Below are 17,583 nucleotides of genomic sequence, written 5' to 3'. Positions count from 1 at the left end.
TTGCTGCCCGCTTCCCTTCCCCCCCCCCCCCCCCAGCAGCCTAAGCCAATGCCACTGACTGCCCCCCCCTCCCTGGCAAGGCAAAAAACAGGGAGGGGGGACAACAACAAAAAAATTATAATAATTAAACATATAAAAAAAAATATTAATTTAATATATAAAAAAAAAAAAAAAATGCCCCCTCACACACATACACTCTATTATTATACACATACACTACACAAACACACTGTGTATATAATTCAGTGTGTTTGAATAGTGTGTGTGTGTGTATAATAATGCAGTGTGTGTTTGTATAGTGTGTGTGTATATAATGCAGTGTGTGTGTGTATAATAATGCAGTGTGTGTTTGTATAGTGTGTATATAATGCAGTGTGTTTGTATAGACACACACTATACAAACACACACTGCATTATATACACACACACTATACAAACACACTGCATTATATACACACACTATACAAACACACTGCATTATATACAGTGTGTTTGTGTAGTGTGTTTATATAATTCAGTGTGTGTTTGTGTAGTGTGTTTATATAATACACACTGCATTATATATATATATATATATATATATATATATATATATATATATATATATACACACACACACACACACACACACTATACAAACACACACACACTCTGCATTATATAAACACACTATACACACACACTACACAAACACACACACACTTTGCATTTAGTATATACAGCATTCACTTTACACACACTGCATTCACTTTACGCACCCTACCCACACACTACACAAACACACTAGACAAATACACACTGCATCCACTACACAAACACACACTGCATCCACAACACAAACACACACTGCATCCCCTACACACACACTACACAAACATACACAGCTCCCCTGTATAAACACACTGCATCCACTACACGTGGCATGCATATTTTGTGCATTTACCTTTAGAAATAGTTTTTATTTTCCAAAATGGTAATGTACAGAATATCGGCAAATTATATCGGCTATCGGCCTGAAAGTTCACAGAATATCGGTCGATCCCTAGTATACCCCTTGATATACTTGGGAAGTTGGAATCCTTTCTACCACACCTTTTCTTAATAGGGAGACCGTGGCAGAAAAAAGGGCTTGTTTTTTTAACTTCGACCGGTAGGAGGAGACAAGAAAACTTGGTCTTGGAACATCTAAGAAATTTATTCGGTATCCATTTTGCACCAGATTCAGAATCCATGGATTTGTAGTGTTTTCCCTCCATCTGTGAACAAAACCTTGCAAAACCTTCCGCCCACTCGGATGGCGTCTGCTGGAAGTTTCAGCTCTCTTATCCACAAGGTCTTTCAGACCAGAAACTTCACCAATAGGTATGGTCGTTTTTTTAGACAATTGAGCCACTTGTACATCAACCACCGACAATTCTTCCCATTTATCTTTTAAAATGCCTGGAGACAAGCTCTTTTTTCAGGGTTCTTCCATTCTCTGAATATTAAATCCAGCATTTTTTTGTTGGGCTGGAAGTGTTGGAAAACCAACCTCAGTAACAGAAGAGTCGCTAGAGGATTCTGAATAAGAAAAAGAACATTCACCCGAGGATAGTTCTAAACTAGACGGAGTGCTCTTCCTTTTAGACTTCTGTATAGTAGCTTTTACAGGAGAAGTGTGAGCAGGCTCTTTAACCCCTTAATGACCAAACTTCTGAAATAAAAGGGAATCATGACATGTCACACATGTCATGTGTCATTAAGGGGTTAAAAGACTCAAAAGTCTGGGCCAGATTATCCTGAAACCAAGACAAAAGGATTTCATCTCTTGTTGCTTTGATTTTTCTAGCGTCAAGGAAGAGCAAACATTACAGACTTTCCTTTAAAAACCATCTGGTAAAGGAGTAGAGCATTCACTACAACAGAGATGTTTAGCTTTGGAACTGGCTTTTTTAGAAGCAGGTGTAGGCACTTTATCTTTATCCATATTATCAGTAGAGACAGGACTAGACATATCTGTAATACATAATCAAATAAATCATTTTGTAGAAACAATAAAAAAAAATAAAAAAATAGAGTTTTAAAGATGAGAGTCTAAAGAATCCTACCTCTAAAACCTCTGACCCGTGTGGGGTGGCTGGTGACACAGGAGACCTTCACTGCCGAGCATCCATGCTGACAGGAAGATCTGCACAGCATAAATAGGCAGATCCGCTTTAAATTTGGCACCATTTCGGAGAGTTCAGACCGCGCATGCGCAATAGCGTGGTCAGAACTCCGGTGGAACGCAAATCCACCCAGGCGTGTGATCCCCCTGGCAGCAACCCACGTGCCTCACCATCCACATTCCAAATGCCGTCCGTTCCTGTTGGAACAAGAAAGAGAACCCTGGGCTGGTTTGGACTCTTATACCTGGTAATGGGAGGTACATTTTATGTTAATTATTTATTTCAGATGCTTGTCCCGAGGGAAGAGTACATCCCTATTGTACTGCCACCATATGTCAGGAAAATACTCATATCAAACTCTTATAAAAAAAAAAAAAAAAAAATAATAATAAGCTGCCTTTTAAAATACCCTGGGATGTGTTCTTTAAGAAATAGTATGCCTTTATGTAGTTATAATATGTAGCCTGCTCAAGCGCTCCAAAGTTGGAAATGGATGCATCAAAACCCTCCATGAAAATTCACACTTAAAAACCTGAACTTGTCACGCCTCTTTTACAGCACTGTAACTTCACAAAATAGTGTCTAGGCTAGGTCATATATTGGGCATATTGTTTTACTCAGAAAGTGTAATGGAGTATAATTTGGAGATTTTTATGACAGTGGTACATAGTAAGTGTAAGAAATACTCCGCAAAAATTGACATAAATTGGTGAAAAAATGGTGACAAGTTAATGCAGGGCTTGACAAATTTGCTTGGAATCTAGGAGCCAGCTAGAAAAGTAAGGAGCCAGAGAAATTAAACGCCAAAAATACAATTCTTAAAGGGACACTGTAGTCACCAGAAACACTACCGCTTAATGTAGTTGTTCTGAAGTCTATATCCTGTCCCTGAACACTTTTCAATGTAAACATTGACTTTTCAGATAAAAGGCAGTGTTTACATTGTTGCCTGGTAACACCTCTAGCGACAGTCACTCAGATGGTCTCTATAGGTGCTCCCTGGGTCAGTGCTTCACAATGTGCAGCACATACGTTAATGTTCCCTATAGAGATGCTGTAACGGATCACCTGGCACCCCGACTTGGTACCTCCGTTAATGGATGCTCCTAGTGCTTCCTGAGGACTCCAAGCACTCTGGCAGACACCATAATCACCGAATCCGAGAAACCTTTAAATTCTCCCAAGCGTATGAATGCTGTAGACCATTGAATAGGAACCATACGAATAGGCTTGTACTCCTAGCAGTCAACTGGAACAGCATACATTAAATCCTTCCCCCAATAATGAGACGACACATCACTTTGAGGGTAAAACAGGAACTCTGGACTGTCTCATCCAGCCTCGCTTTTATTACAATAATACACATACAGGCCACACACAGGGGGAGGCATAAAAGAACCAATGACATACATGGTACAACCCACACATCCCCTCCCCTCAGATAACCAGTTAACATAATTATACAGCCAGGAAAACTACAGTTTTTATACATGTGCTATAACTTTAAATCCATACATCCAAACTACATATTTAGAATCAGCACACTTTAAACATAAACCCTTCCAAAAATCAGCCAAATCCCTCCAGTGGATCAAAAGTTAGCTGGAGGTCCCTTTATGACCGACCGCAAGCACATTTTCCTGCCCAAAACAGTTCCATAGATTTGGGCTGTGCGGCCGGTCAATTTCATGCCGAAAAACGACTAAGTCCAATTTCGAACGGGACTTAGTCTCTGTAGCTGCAAGTTCAGTATGGAAGAAGGTAAGGGTCAGCGTGTGTTCGGCAAAATGTGTAGCCGATTTCAGTTCCACAGAATCTTTAGCATACACCGCTGACCGCGTTCGACTGAACAAAGATGGCCGCCGCCACGTGCAATTAACCTGCAGTAACCTCACAGCCTGGGAGGTAAATTGCCTGCACACTTTAACTTCTGGGTGGTCCGCCTGTGTGGTACTTGGTTCAGTAAGCCCTATATACTGAACCAAGTGGGGGAAAGCCAGGGGCAAGTTATTTTACAGGTCTGGGGACATAGTCTTAAAGGGACATTGTTCACCAAAGTTACAAGATGTCCCCAGACGGTTCTTAAAGGGCCATACACACCCAATAAAAGTCCATAGTCTTAAAGGGTATTGTTACCCAAAGTCTCAATATGTCCCCAGACAGTTCTTAAAGGGCCAGCAGCAGTACAATAAAATACCATTCACTATACTTAAAGGGCCAGCAGTCGCACAATAAAATACAATATGCACCAAATAATCCAGGGGCCATAGTCAGCAGGTAGGAGGCGGGCAAACAGGCTTCTCCAGGGCCCAGTGGCGAGGTTGGTTTCGCCACAGATGCATTGACTCAAACGGGGGCTTTTAGATAAATGAGGCGAAGAAAAAAAAAACCTTGATTAAGACCCTGCGGCTGGGATCCATCTACATTATCTTTGTCTCAAGACTTTGTCGTAATCACCACGTCGATTTTCCCTTTTAACCAATTCCAACACACAGAACCTCAGACCTTTAGGGTGTCCCTCTGTACTCACACTCAGCATACTACACCCCCCTCCGTACTCACACTCAGAACAATACACACCCCTCTGTACTCACACTCAGCACAATACACACACCCCCCTCTGTACTCACACTCAGCACAATACACACACCCCCCTCTGTACTCACACTCAGCACAATACACACACCCCTCTGTACTCACACTCAGCACAATACACCCCCCCCCTTTGTACTCTCACTCAGCACAATACATCCCCCCCTCTGTACTCACACTCAGCACAATACATCCCCCCCTCTGTACTCACACTCAGCACAATACACACACCCCTCTGTACAATACATCCCCCCTCTGTACTCACACTCAGCACAATACATCCCCCCCTCTGTACTCACACTCAGCACAATACATCCCCCCCTCTGTACTCACACTCAGCACAATACATCCCCCCCTCTGTACTCACACTCAGCATACTACATCCCCCCCGTACTCACACTAAGAATACTACATCCCCCCCGTACTCACACTAAGCATACTACATCCCCCCCGTACTCACACTAAGCATACTACATCCCCCCCGTACTCACACTAAGCATACTACATCCCCCCCGTACTCACACTAAGCATACTACATCCCCCCCGTACTCACACTAAGCATACTGCATCCCCCCCCGTACTCACACTAAGCATACTACATCCCCCCCGTACTCACTCAGCATACTACATCCCCCCGTGTAATCACTCTGCATACTACACCCCCGTGTAATCACTCTGCATACTACACCCCCGTGTAATCACTCTGCATACTACACCCCCGTGTAATCACTCTGCATACTATCCCATCCCCCCTATGTACTAACACTCAGCATACTATCCCATCCCCCCTATGTACCCACACTCAGCATACTATCCCATCCCCCTATGTACCCACACTCAGCATACTATCCCATCCCCCTATGTACTCACACTCAGCATACTATCCCATCCCCCCTATGTACCCACACTCAGCATACTATCCCATCCCCCCTATGTACCCACACTCAGCATACTATCCCATCCCCCCTATGTACCCACACTCAGCATACTATCCCATCCCCCCTATGTACCCACACTCAGCATACTATCCCATCCCCCCTATGTACCCACACTCAGCATACTATCCCATCCCCCTATGTACCCACACTCAGCATACTATCCCATCCCCCTATGTACTCACACTCAGCATACTATCCCATCCCCCCTATGTACCCACACTCAGCATACTATCCCATCCCCCCTATGTACCCACACTCAGCATACTATCCCATCCCCCCTATGTACCCACACTCAGCATACTATCCCATCCCCCCTATGTACCCACACTCAGCATACTATCCCATCCCCCCTATGTACCCACACTCAGCATACTATCCCATCCCCCCTATGTACCCACACTCAGCATACTATCCCATCCCCCCCTATGTACTCACACTCAGCATACTATCCCATCCCCCCTATGTACCCACACTCAGCATACTATCCCATCCCCCCTATGTACTCACACTCAGCATACTATCCCATCCCCCCTATGTACTCACACTCAGCATACTATCCCATCCCCCCTATGTACCCACACTCAGCATACTATCCCATCCCCCCTATGTACCCACACTCAGCATACTATCCCATCCCCCCTATGTACCCACACTCAGCATACTATCCCATCCCCCCTATGTACCCACACTCAGCATACTATCCCATCCCCCCTATGTACCCACACTCAGCATACTATCCCATCCCCCCCTATGTACTCACACTCAGCATACTATCCCATCCCCCCCTATGTACTCACTCAGCATACTATCCCATCCCCCCTATGTACCCACACTCAGCATACTATCCCATCCCCCCTATGTACTCACACTCAGCATACTATCCCATCCCCCCTATGTACTCACACTCAGCATACTATCCCATCCCCCCTATGTACCCACACTCAGCATACTATCCCATCCCCCCTATGTACTCACACTCAGCATACTATCCCATCCCCCTATGTACTCACACTCAGCATACTATCCCATCCCCCTATGTACTCACACTCAGCATACTATCCCATCCCCCCTATGTACCCACACTCAGCATACTATCCCATCCCCCCTATGTACCCACACTCAGCATACTATCCCATCCCCCCTATGTACTCACACTCAGCATACTATCCCATCCCCCTATGTACCCACACTCAGCATACTATCCCATCCCCCCTATGTACCCACACTCAGCATACTATCCCATCCCCCCTATGTACTCACACTCAGCATACTATCCCATCCCCCCTATGTACCCACACTCAGCATACTATCCCATCCCCCCTATGTACTCACACTCAGCATACTATCCCATCCCCCCTATGTACTCACATCCTGCAGGTTGTTGATGTTGGGTGGAGCTCGGATTCAGTAAATATTATTCCCAACAGCGAGACCGGAAGTGACGATTTTTCGCAGGATGGGAGATTTTAACGGAATACCTGAACATTCTGTGTGACGTCATCAACCTGATCGTTACCCACAATGCATCTCTACTAATGGAGGACTGTTACTATGGTAACCAATGCCATCATCACATCTATACACCCCCACACTGACCCCATTCATTAATATACACCCCCCACACTGACCCCATTCATTAATATACACCCCCCCCACACTGACCCCATTCATTAATATACACCCCCCCCCACACTGACCCCATTCATTAATATACACCCCCCCACACTGACCCCATTCATTAATATACACCCCCCCACACTGACCCCATTCATCAATATACACCCCCCCACACTGACCCCATTCATTAATATACACCCCCCCACACTGACCCCATTCATCAATATACACCCCCCCACACTGACCCCATTCATTAATATACACCCCCACACTGACCCCATTCATTAATATACACCCCCCCACACTGACCCCATTCATTAATATACACCCCCCCCACACTGACCCCATTCATTAATATACACCCCCCCCCACACTGACCCCATTCATTAATATACACCCCCCCCACACTGACCCCATTCATTAATATACACCCCCCCACACACTGACCCCATTCATTAATATACACCCCCCCACACTGACCCCATTCATTAATATACACCCCCCCCACACTGACCCCATTCATCAATATACACCCCCCCACACTGACCCCATTCATTAATATACCCCCCCACACACTGACCCCATTCATTAATATACACCCCCCAACACTGACCCCATTCATTAATATACACCCCCCCACACTGACCGCATTCATTAATATACACCCCCCCACACTGACCCCATTCATTAATATACACCCCCCCCACACACTGACCCCATTCATTAATATACACCCCCCCACACTGACCCCATTCATTAATATACACCCCCCCCACACTGACCCCATTCATCAATATACACCCCCCCACACTGACCCCATTCATTAATATACACCCCCCCACACTGACCCCATTCATTAATATACCCCCCCACAAACTGACCCCATTCATTAATATACACCCCCCCACACTGACCCCATTCATTAATATACACCCCCCCACACTGACCGCATTCATTAATATACACCCCCCCACACTGACCCCATTCATTAATATACACCCCCCCCACACACTGACCCCATTCATTAATATACACCCCCCCACACTGACCCCATTCATTAATATACACCCCCCACACACTGACCCCATTCATTAATATACACCCCCCCCACACTGACCCCATTCATTAATATACACCCCCCCACTGACCCCATTCATTAATATACACCCCCCCACACTGACCCCATTCATTAATATACACCCCCCCCACACTGACCCCATTCATTAATATACACCCCCCCCCCCACACTGACACCATTCATGAATATACACCCCCCCACACTGACCCCATTCATTAATATACACCCCCCACACTGACCCCATTCATTAATATACACCCCCCCACACACTGACCCCATTCATTAATATACACCCCCACACTGACCCCATTCATTAATATACACCCCCCCACACACTGACCCCATTCATTAATATACACCCCCCCACACTGACCCCATTCATTAATATACACCCCCCCCCACACTGACCCCATTCATTAATATACACCCCCCACACTGACCCCATTCATTAATATACACCCCCACACACTGACCCCATTCATTAATATACACCCCCCCACACACTCTGAGCCCATTCATTTAATATACACCCCCCCACACACTGACCGCATTCATTAATATACACCCCCACACACTGACCCCATTCATTAATATACACCCCCCCACACTGACCCCATTCATTAATATACACCCCCCCCCACACACTGACCCCATTCATTAATATACACCCCCCCACACTGACCCCATTCATTAATATACACCCCCCCCCACACACTGACCCCATTCATTAATATACACCCCCCACACTGACCCCATTCATTAATATACACCCCCCCCACACTGACCCCATTCATTAATATACACCCCCCCACACTGACCCCATTCATTAATATACACCCCCCCACACTGACCCCATTCATCAATATACACCCCCCCACACTGACCCCATTCATTAATATACACCCCCCCACACTGACCCCATTCATCAATATACACCCCCCCACACTGACCCCATTCATTAATATACACCCCCACACTGACCCCATTCATTAATATACACCCCCCCACACTGACCCCATTCATTAATATACACCCCCCCCCACACTGACCCCATTCATTAATATACACCCCCCCCCACACTGACCCCATTCATTAATATACACCCCCCCCACACTGACCCCATTCATTAATATACACCCCCCCACACACTGACCCCATTCATTAATATACACCCCCCCACACTGACCCCATTCATTAATATACACCCCCCCCACACTGACCCCATTCATCAATATACACCCCCCCACACTGACCCCATTCATTAATATACCCCCCCACACACTGACCCCATTCATTAATATACACCCCCCAACACTGACCCCATTCATTAATATACACCCCCCCACACTGACCGCATTCATTAATATACACCCCCCCACACTGACCCCATTCATTAATATACACCCCCCCCACACACTGACCCCATTCATTAATATACACCCCCCCACACTGACCCCATTCATTAATATACACCCCCCCCACACTGACCCCATTCATCAATATACACCCCCCCACACTGACCCCATTCATTAATATACACCCCCCCACACTGACCCCATTCATTAATATACCCCCCCCACAAACTGACCCCATTCATTAATATACACCCCCCCACACTGACCCCATTCATTAATATACACCCCCCCACACTGACCGCATTCATTAATATACACCCCCCCACACTGACCCCATTCATTAATATACACCCCCCCCACACACTGACCCCATTCATTAATATACACCCCCCCACACTGACCCCATTCATTAATATACACCCCCCACACACTGACCCCATTCATTAATATACACCCCCCCCACACTGACCCCATTCATTAATATACACCCCCCCACTGACCCCATTCATTAATATACACCCCCCCACACTGACCCCATTCATTAATATACACCCCCCCCACACTGACCCCATTCATTAATATACACCCCCCCCCACACTGACACCATTCATGAATATACACCCCCCCACACTGACCCCATTCATTAATATACACCCCCCACACTGACCCCATTCATTAATATACACCCCCCCACACACTGACCCCATTCATTAATATACACCCCCACACTGACCCCATTCATTAATATACACCCCCCCACACACTGACCCCATTCATTAATATACACCCCCCCACACTGACCCCATTCATTAATATACACCCACCCCACACTGACCCCATTCATTAATATACACCCCCCACACTGACCCCATTCATTAATATACACCCCCACACACTGACCCCATTCATTAATATACACCCCCCCACACACTCTGAGCCCATTCATTTAATATACACCCCCCCACACACTGACCGCATTCATTAATATACACCCCCACACACTGACCCCATTCATTAATATACACCCCCCCACACTGACCCCATTCATTAATATACACCCCCCCCCACACACTGACCCCATTCATTAATATACACCCCCCCACACTGACCCCATTCATTAATATACACCCCCCCCCACACACTGACCCCATTCATTAATATACACCCCCCCACACACACTGACCCCATTCATTAATATACACCCCCCCACACTGACCCCATTCATTAATATACACCCCCCCACACACTGACCCCATTCATTAATATACACCCCCCACACTGACCCCATTCATTAATATACACCCCCCCACACTGACGCCATTCATTAATATACACCCCCCCCACACTGACCCCATTCATTAATATACACCCCCCCACACTGACCCCATTCATTAATATACACCCCCCCACACACTGACCCCATTCATTAATATACACCCCCCCACACTGACCCCATTCATTAATATACACCCCCCCACACTGACCCCATTCATTAATATACACCCCCCCACACTGACCCCATTCATTAATATACACCCCCCCCACACTGACCCCATTCATTAATATACACCCCCCCACACTGACCCCATTCATTAATATACACCCCCCCACACACTGACCCCATTCATTAATATACACCCCCCCACACTGACCCCATTCATTAATATACACCCCCCCCCACACTGACCCCATTCATTAATATACACCCCCCCCACACTGACCCCATTCATTAATATACACCCCCCACACACTGACCCCATTCATTAATATACACCCCCCCACACACTGACGCCATTCATTAATATACACCCCCCCACACTGACCCCATTCATTAATATACCCCCCCCACACTGACCCCATTCATTAATATACACCCCCACACACTGACCCCATTCATTAATATACACCCCCCCACACTGACCCCATTCATTAATATACACCCCCCCCACACTGACCCCATTCATTAATATATACCCCCCCACACTGACCCCATTCATTAATATACACCCCCCCACACTGACCCCATTCATTAATATACACCCCCCCCACACTGACCCCATTCATTAATATACACCCCCCCCACACTGACCCCATTCATTAATATACACCCCCCCCACACTGACCCCATTCATTAATATACACCCCCCCACACTGACCCCATTCATTAATATACACCCCCCCACACTGACCCCATTCATTAATGTACACCCCCCCCACACTGACCCCATTCATTAATATACACCCCCCACACTGACCCCATTCATTAATATACACCCCCCACACTGACCCCATTCATTAATATACACTCCCCCACACTGACCCCATTCATTAATATACACCCCCCACACTGACCCCATTCATTAATATACACCCCCAACACACACTGACCCCATTCATTAATATACACCCCCCCCACACTGACCCCATTCATTAATATACACCCCCACACACTGACCCCATTTATTAATATACACCCCCCCACACTGACCCCATTCATTAATATACACCCCCCCACACACTGACCCCATTCATTAATATACACCCCCCACACACTGACCCCATTCATTAATATACACCCCCCCACACTGACCCCATTCATTAATATACACCCCCCCACACACTGACCCCATTCATTAATATACACCCCCCCACACACTGACCCCATTCATTAATATACACCCCCCCACACACTGACCCCATTCATTAATATACACCCCCCCCACACTGACCCCATTCATTAATATACACCCCCCCACACACTGACCCCATTCATTAATATACACCCCCCCACACACTGACCCCATTCATTAATATACACCCCCACACACTGACCCCATTCATTAATATACACCCCCACACACTGACCCCATTCATTAATATACACCCCCCACACACTGACCCCATTCATTAATATACACCCCCACACACTGACCCCATTCATTAATATACACCCCCCCACACTGACCCCATTCATTAATATACACCCCCACACACTGACCCCATTCATTAATATACACCCCCACACACTGACCCCATTCATTAATATACACCCCCCCACACTGACCCCATTCATTAATATACACCCCCCCACACTGACCCCATTCATTAATATACACCCCCCCACACACTGACCCCATTCATTAATATACACCCCCCCACACTGACCCCATTCATTAATATACACCCCCCCCACACTGACCCCATTCATTAATATACACCCCCCCACACTGACCCCATTCATTAATATACACCCCCCCACACTGACCCCATTCATTAATATACACCCCCCCACACTGACCCCATTCATTAATATACACCCCCCCACACTGACCCCATTCATTAATATACACCCCCCCACACTGACCCCATTCATTAATATACACCCCCCCACACTGACCCCATTCATTAATATACACCCCCCCACACTGACCCCATTCATTAATATACACCCCCCCACACTGACCCCATTCATTAATATACACCCCCCCCACACTGACCCCATTCATTAATATACACCCCCACACACTGACCCCATTCATTAATATACACCCCCCCACACTGACCCCATTCATTAATATACACCCCCACACACTGACCCCATTCATTAATATACACCCCCCACACTGACCCCATTCATTAATATACACCCCCCCCACACTGACCCCATTCATTAATATACACCCCCCACACTGACCCCATTCATTAATATACACCCCCCACACTGACCCCATTCATTAATATACACCCCCCCACACACTGACCCCATTCATTAATATACACCCCCCCACACTGACCCCATTCATTAATATACACCCCCCCACACACTGACCCCATTCATTAATATACACCCCCCACACTGACCCCATTCATTAATATACACCCCCCCACACACTGACCCCATTCATTAATATACACCCCCCCACACTGACCCCATTCATTAATATACACCCCCCCACACTGACCCCATTCATTAATATACACCCCCCCACACTGACCCCATTCATTAATATACACCCCCCCACACTGACCCCATTCATTAATATACACCCCCCACACTGACCCCATTCATTAATATACACCCCCCCACACTGACCCCATTCATTAATATACACCCCCCCACACTGACCCCATTCATTAATATACACCCCCCCACACTGACCCCATTCATTAATATACACCCCCCCACACTGACCCCATTCATTAATATACACCCCCCCACACTGACCCCATTCATTAATATACACCCCCCCACACTGACCCCATTCATTAATATACACCCCCCCACACTGACCCCATTCATTAATATACACCCCCCCACACACTGACCCCATTCATTAATATACACCCCCCCCACACTGACCCCATTCATTAATATACACCCCCCACACTGACCCCATTCATTAATATACACCCCCCCACACACTGACCCCATTCATTAATATACACCCCCCCACACTGACCCCATTCATTAATATACACCCCCCCACACTGACCCCATTCATTAATATACACCCCCCCCACACTGACCCCATTCATTAATATACACCCCCCCACACTGACCCCATTCATTAATATACACCCCCCCCACACTGACCCCATTCATTAATATACACCCCCCCACACTGACCCCATTCATTAATATACACCCCCCCACACTGACCCCATTCATTAATATACACCCCCCCACACTGACCCCATTCATTAATATACACCCCCCACACTGACCCCATTCATTAATATACACCCCCCCACACACTGACCCCATTCATTAATATACACCCCCCCACACTGACCCCATTCATTAATATACACCCCCCACACTGACCCCATTCATTAATATACACCCCCCCACACACTGACCCCATTCATTAATATACACCCCCCCACACTGACCCCATTCATTAATATACACCCCCCCACACACTGACGCCATTCATTAATATACACCCCCCCACACTGACCCCATTCATTAATATAAACCCCCCACACTGACCCCATTCATTAATATACACCCCCCCCACACTGACCCCATTCATTAATATACACCCCCCCACACTGACCCCATTCATTAATATACACCCCCCCACACTGACCCCATTCATTAATATACACCCCCCCACACTGACCCCATTCATTAATATACACCCCCCACACTGACCCCATTCATTAATATACACCCCCCCACACACTGACCCCATTCATTAATATACACCCCCCCACACTGACCCCATTCATTAATATACACCCCCCCCCCACACTGACGCCATTCATTAATATACACCCCCCCACACTGACCCCATTCATTAATATAAACCCCCCACACTGACCCCATTCATTAATATACACCCCCCCACACTGACCCCATTCATTAATATACACCCCCCCACACTGACCCCATTCATTAATATACACCCCCCCACACTGACCCCATTCATTAATATACACCCCCCCACACTGACCCCATTCATTAATATACACCCCCCCCACACTGACCCCATTCATTAATATACACCCCCCCACACTGACCCCATTCATTAATATACACCCCCCCACACTGACCCCATTCATTAATATACACCCCCCCACACTGACCCCATTCATTAATATACACCCCCCCACACTGACCCCATTCATTAATATACACCCCCCCACACTGACCCCATTCATTAATATACACCCCCCCACACTGACCCCATTCATTAATATACACCCCCCCACACACTGACCCTATTCATTAATATACACCCCCCCACCACACTGACCCCATTCATTAATATACACCCCCCCACCACACTGACCCCATTCATTAATATACACCCCCCCACACTGACCCCATTCATTAATATACACCCCCCACACTGACCCCATTCATTAATATACACCCCCCCCACACTGACCCCATTCATTAATATACACCCCCCACACACTGACCCCATTCATTAATATACACCCCCCCACACACTGACCCCATTCATTAATATACACCCCACACGCTGACCCCATTCATTAATATACACCCCCCCACACTGACCCCATTCATTAATATACACCCCCACACACACTGACCCCATTCATTGATATACACCCCCCCACACTGACCCCATTCATTAATATACACCCCCCACACACTGACCCCATTCATTAATATACACCCCCCCCACACTGACCCCATTCATTAATATACACCCCCCCACACTGACGCCATTCATTAATATACACCCCCCCCACACACTGACCGCATTCATTAATATACACCCCCCCACACTGACCCCATTCATTAATATACACCCCCCCACACTGACCCCATTCATTAATATACACCCCCCACACACTGACCCCATTCATTAATATACACCCCCCCACACTGACCCCATTCATTAATATACACCCCCCCACACTGACCCCATTCATTAATATACACCCCCCCACACTGACCCCATTCATTAATATACACCCCCCCACACACTGACCCCATTCATTAATATACACCCCCCCACACTGACCCCATTCATGAATATACACCCCCCCACACTGACCCCATTCATTAATATACACCCCCCACACTGACCCCATTCATTAATATAAACCCCCCACACTGACCCCATTCATTAATATACACCCCCCCACACACTGACCCCATTCATTAATATACACCCCCCCACACACTGACCCCATTCATTAATATACACCCCCCCACACTGACCCCATTCATTAATATACACCCCCCCACACTGACCACATTCATTAATATACACCCCCCCACACTGACCCCATTCATTAATATACACCCCCCCACACACTGACCCCATTCATTAATATACACCCCCCACACTGACCCCATTCATTAATATACACCCCCCCACACTGACCCCATTCATTAATATACACCCCCCCACACTGACCCCATTCATTAATATAAACCCCCCACACTGACCCCATTCATTAATATACACCCCCCCACACACTGACCCCATTCATTAATATACACCCCCCCACACTGACCCCATTCATTAATATACACCCCACACGCTGACCCCATTCATTGATATACACCCCCACACACACTGACCCCATTCATTAATATACACCCCCCCCACACTGACCCCATTCATTAATATACACCCCCCCACACTGACCCCATTCATTAATATACACCCCCACACTGACCCCATTCATTAATATACACCCCCCTCACACTGACCCCATTCATTAATATACACCCCCCCACACTGACCCCATTCATTAATATACACCCCCCCCACACACTGACCGCATTCATTAATATACACCCCCCCACACACTGACCGCATTCATTAATATACACCCCCCCACACTGACGCCATTCATTAATATACACCCCCCCCACTGACCCCATTCATTAATATACACCCCCCCACACTGACCCCATTCATTAATATACACCCCCCCACACTGACCCCATTCATTAATATACACCCCCCACACTGACCCCATTCATTAATATACACCCCCCCACAAACTGACCCCGTTCATTAATATACACCCCCCCACTGACTCCATTCATTAATATACACCCCCCCACTGACCCCATTCATTAATATACACCCCCCCACACTGACCCCATTCATTAGTATACACCCCCCCACACTCATTAATATACACCCCCCACACACTGACCACATTCATTAATAAACACCCCCCCACACTGACCCCATTCATTAATATACACCCCTCACACACTGACCTCATTCATTAATATACACCCCCCCACACTGACCCCATTCATTAATATACACCCCCCCCACACTGACCTCATTCATTAATATACACCCCCCCCCACACTGTCCCCATTCATTAATATATACCCCCACACACTG

At 46.8% G+C, this 17,583-nt stretch overlaps 1 protein-coding gene across 2 annotated transcripts in view; it reads right to left on the bottom strand.

The window, feature by feature from the left end:
- The window catches only part of HDAC11 (histone deacetylase 11), a 67,487-nt gene extending 60,356 nt beyond the window's left edge, over positions 1-7,131 (bottom strand). Inside the window, exon 1 of one of the 2 annotated variants that reach the window (XM_063427099.1) lies at positions 7,046-7,131. In XM_063427099.1, coding sequence (XP_063283169.1) covers positions 7,046-7,047 — 2 coding nt within the window. In that variant the 5' untranslated portion in view covers positions 7,048-7,131. The remainder of the gene's footprint in view (positions 1-7,045) is intronic. The other variant, XM_063427098.1, reaches the window with a different exon arrangement.
- Positions 7,132-17,583: the final 10,452 nt, after the last annotated feature.

The sequence above is a fragment of the Pelobates fuscus genome, chromosome 7 (genome assembly GCF_036172605.1).
Source record: "Pelobates fuscus isolate aPelFus1 chromosome 7, aPelFus1.pri, whole genome shotgun sequence".
Classification (NCBI taxonomy): Eukaryota; Metazoa; Chordata; class Amphibia; order Anura; family Pelobatidae; genus Pelobates; species Pelobates fuscus.
The sequence above is the reverse complement of the archived record's forward strand: the minus strand, read 5'-3'. Positions and strand labels throughout refer to the sequence as shown.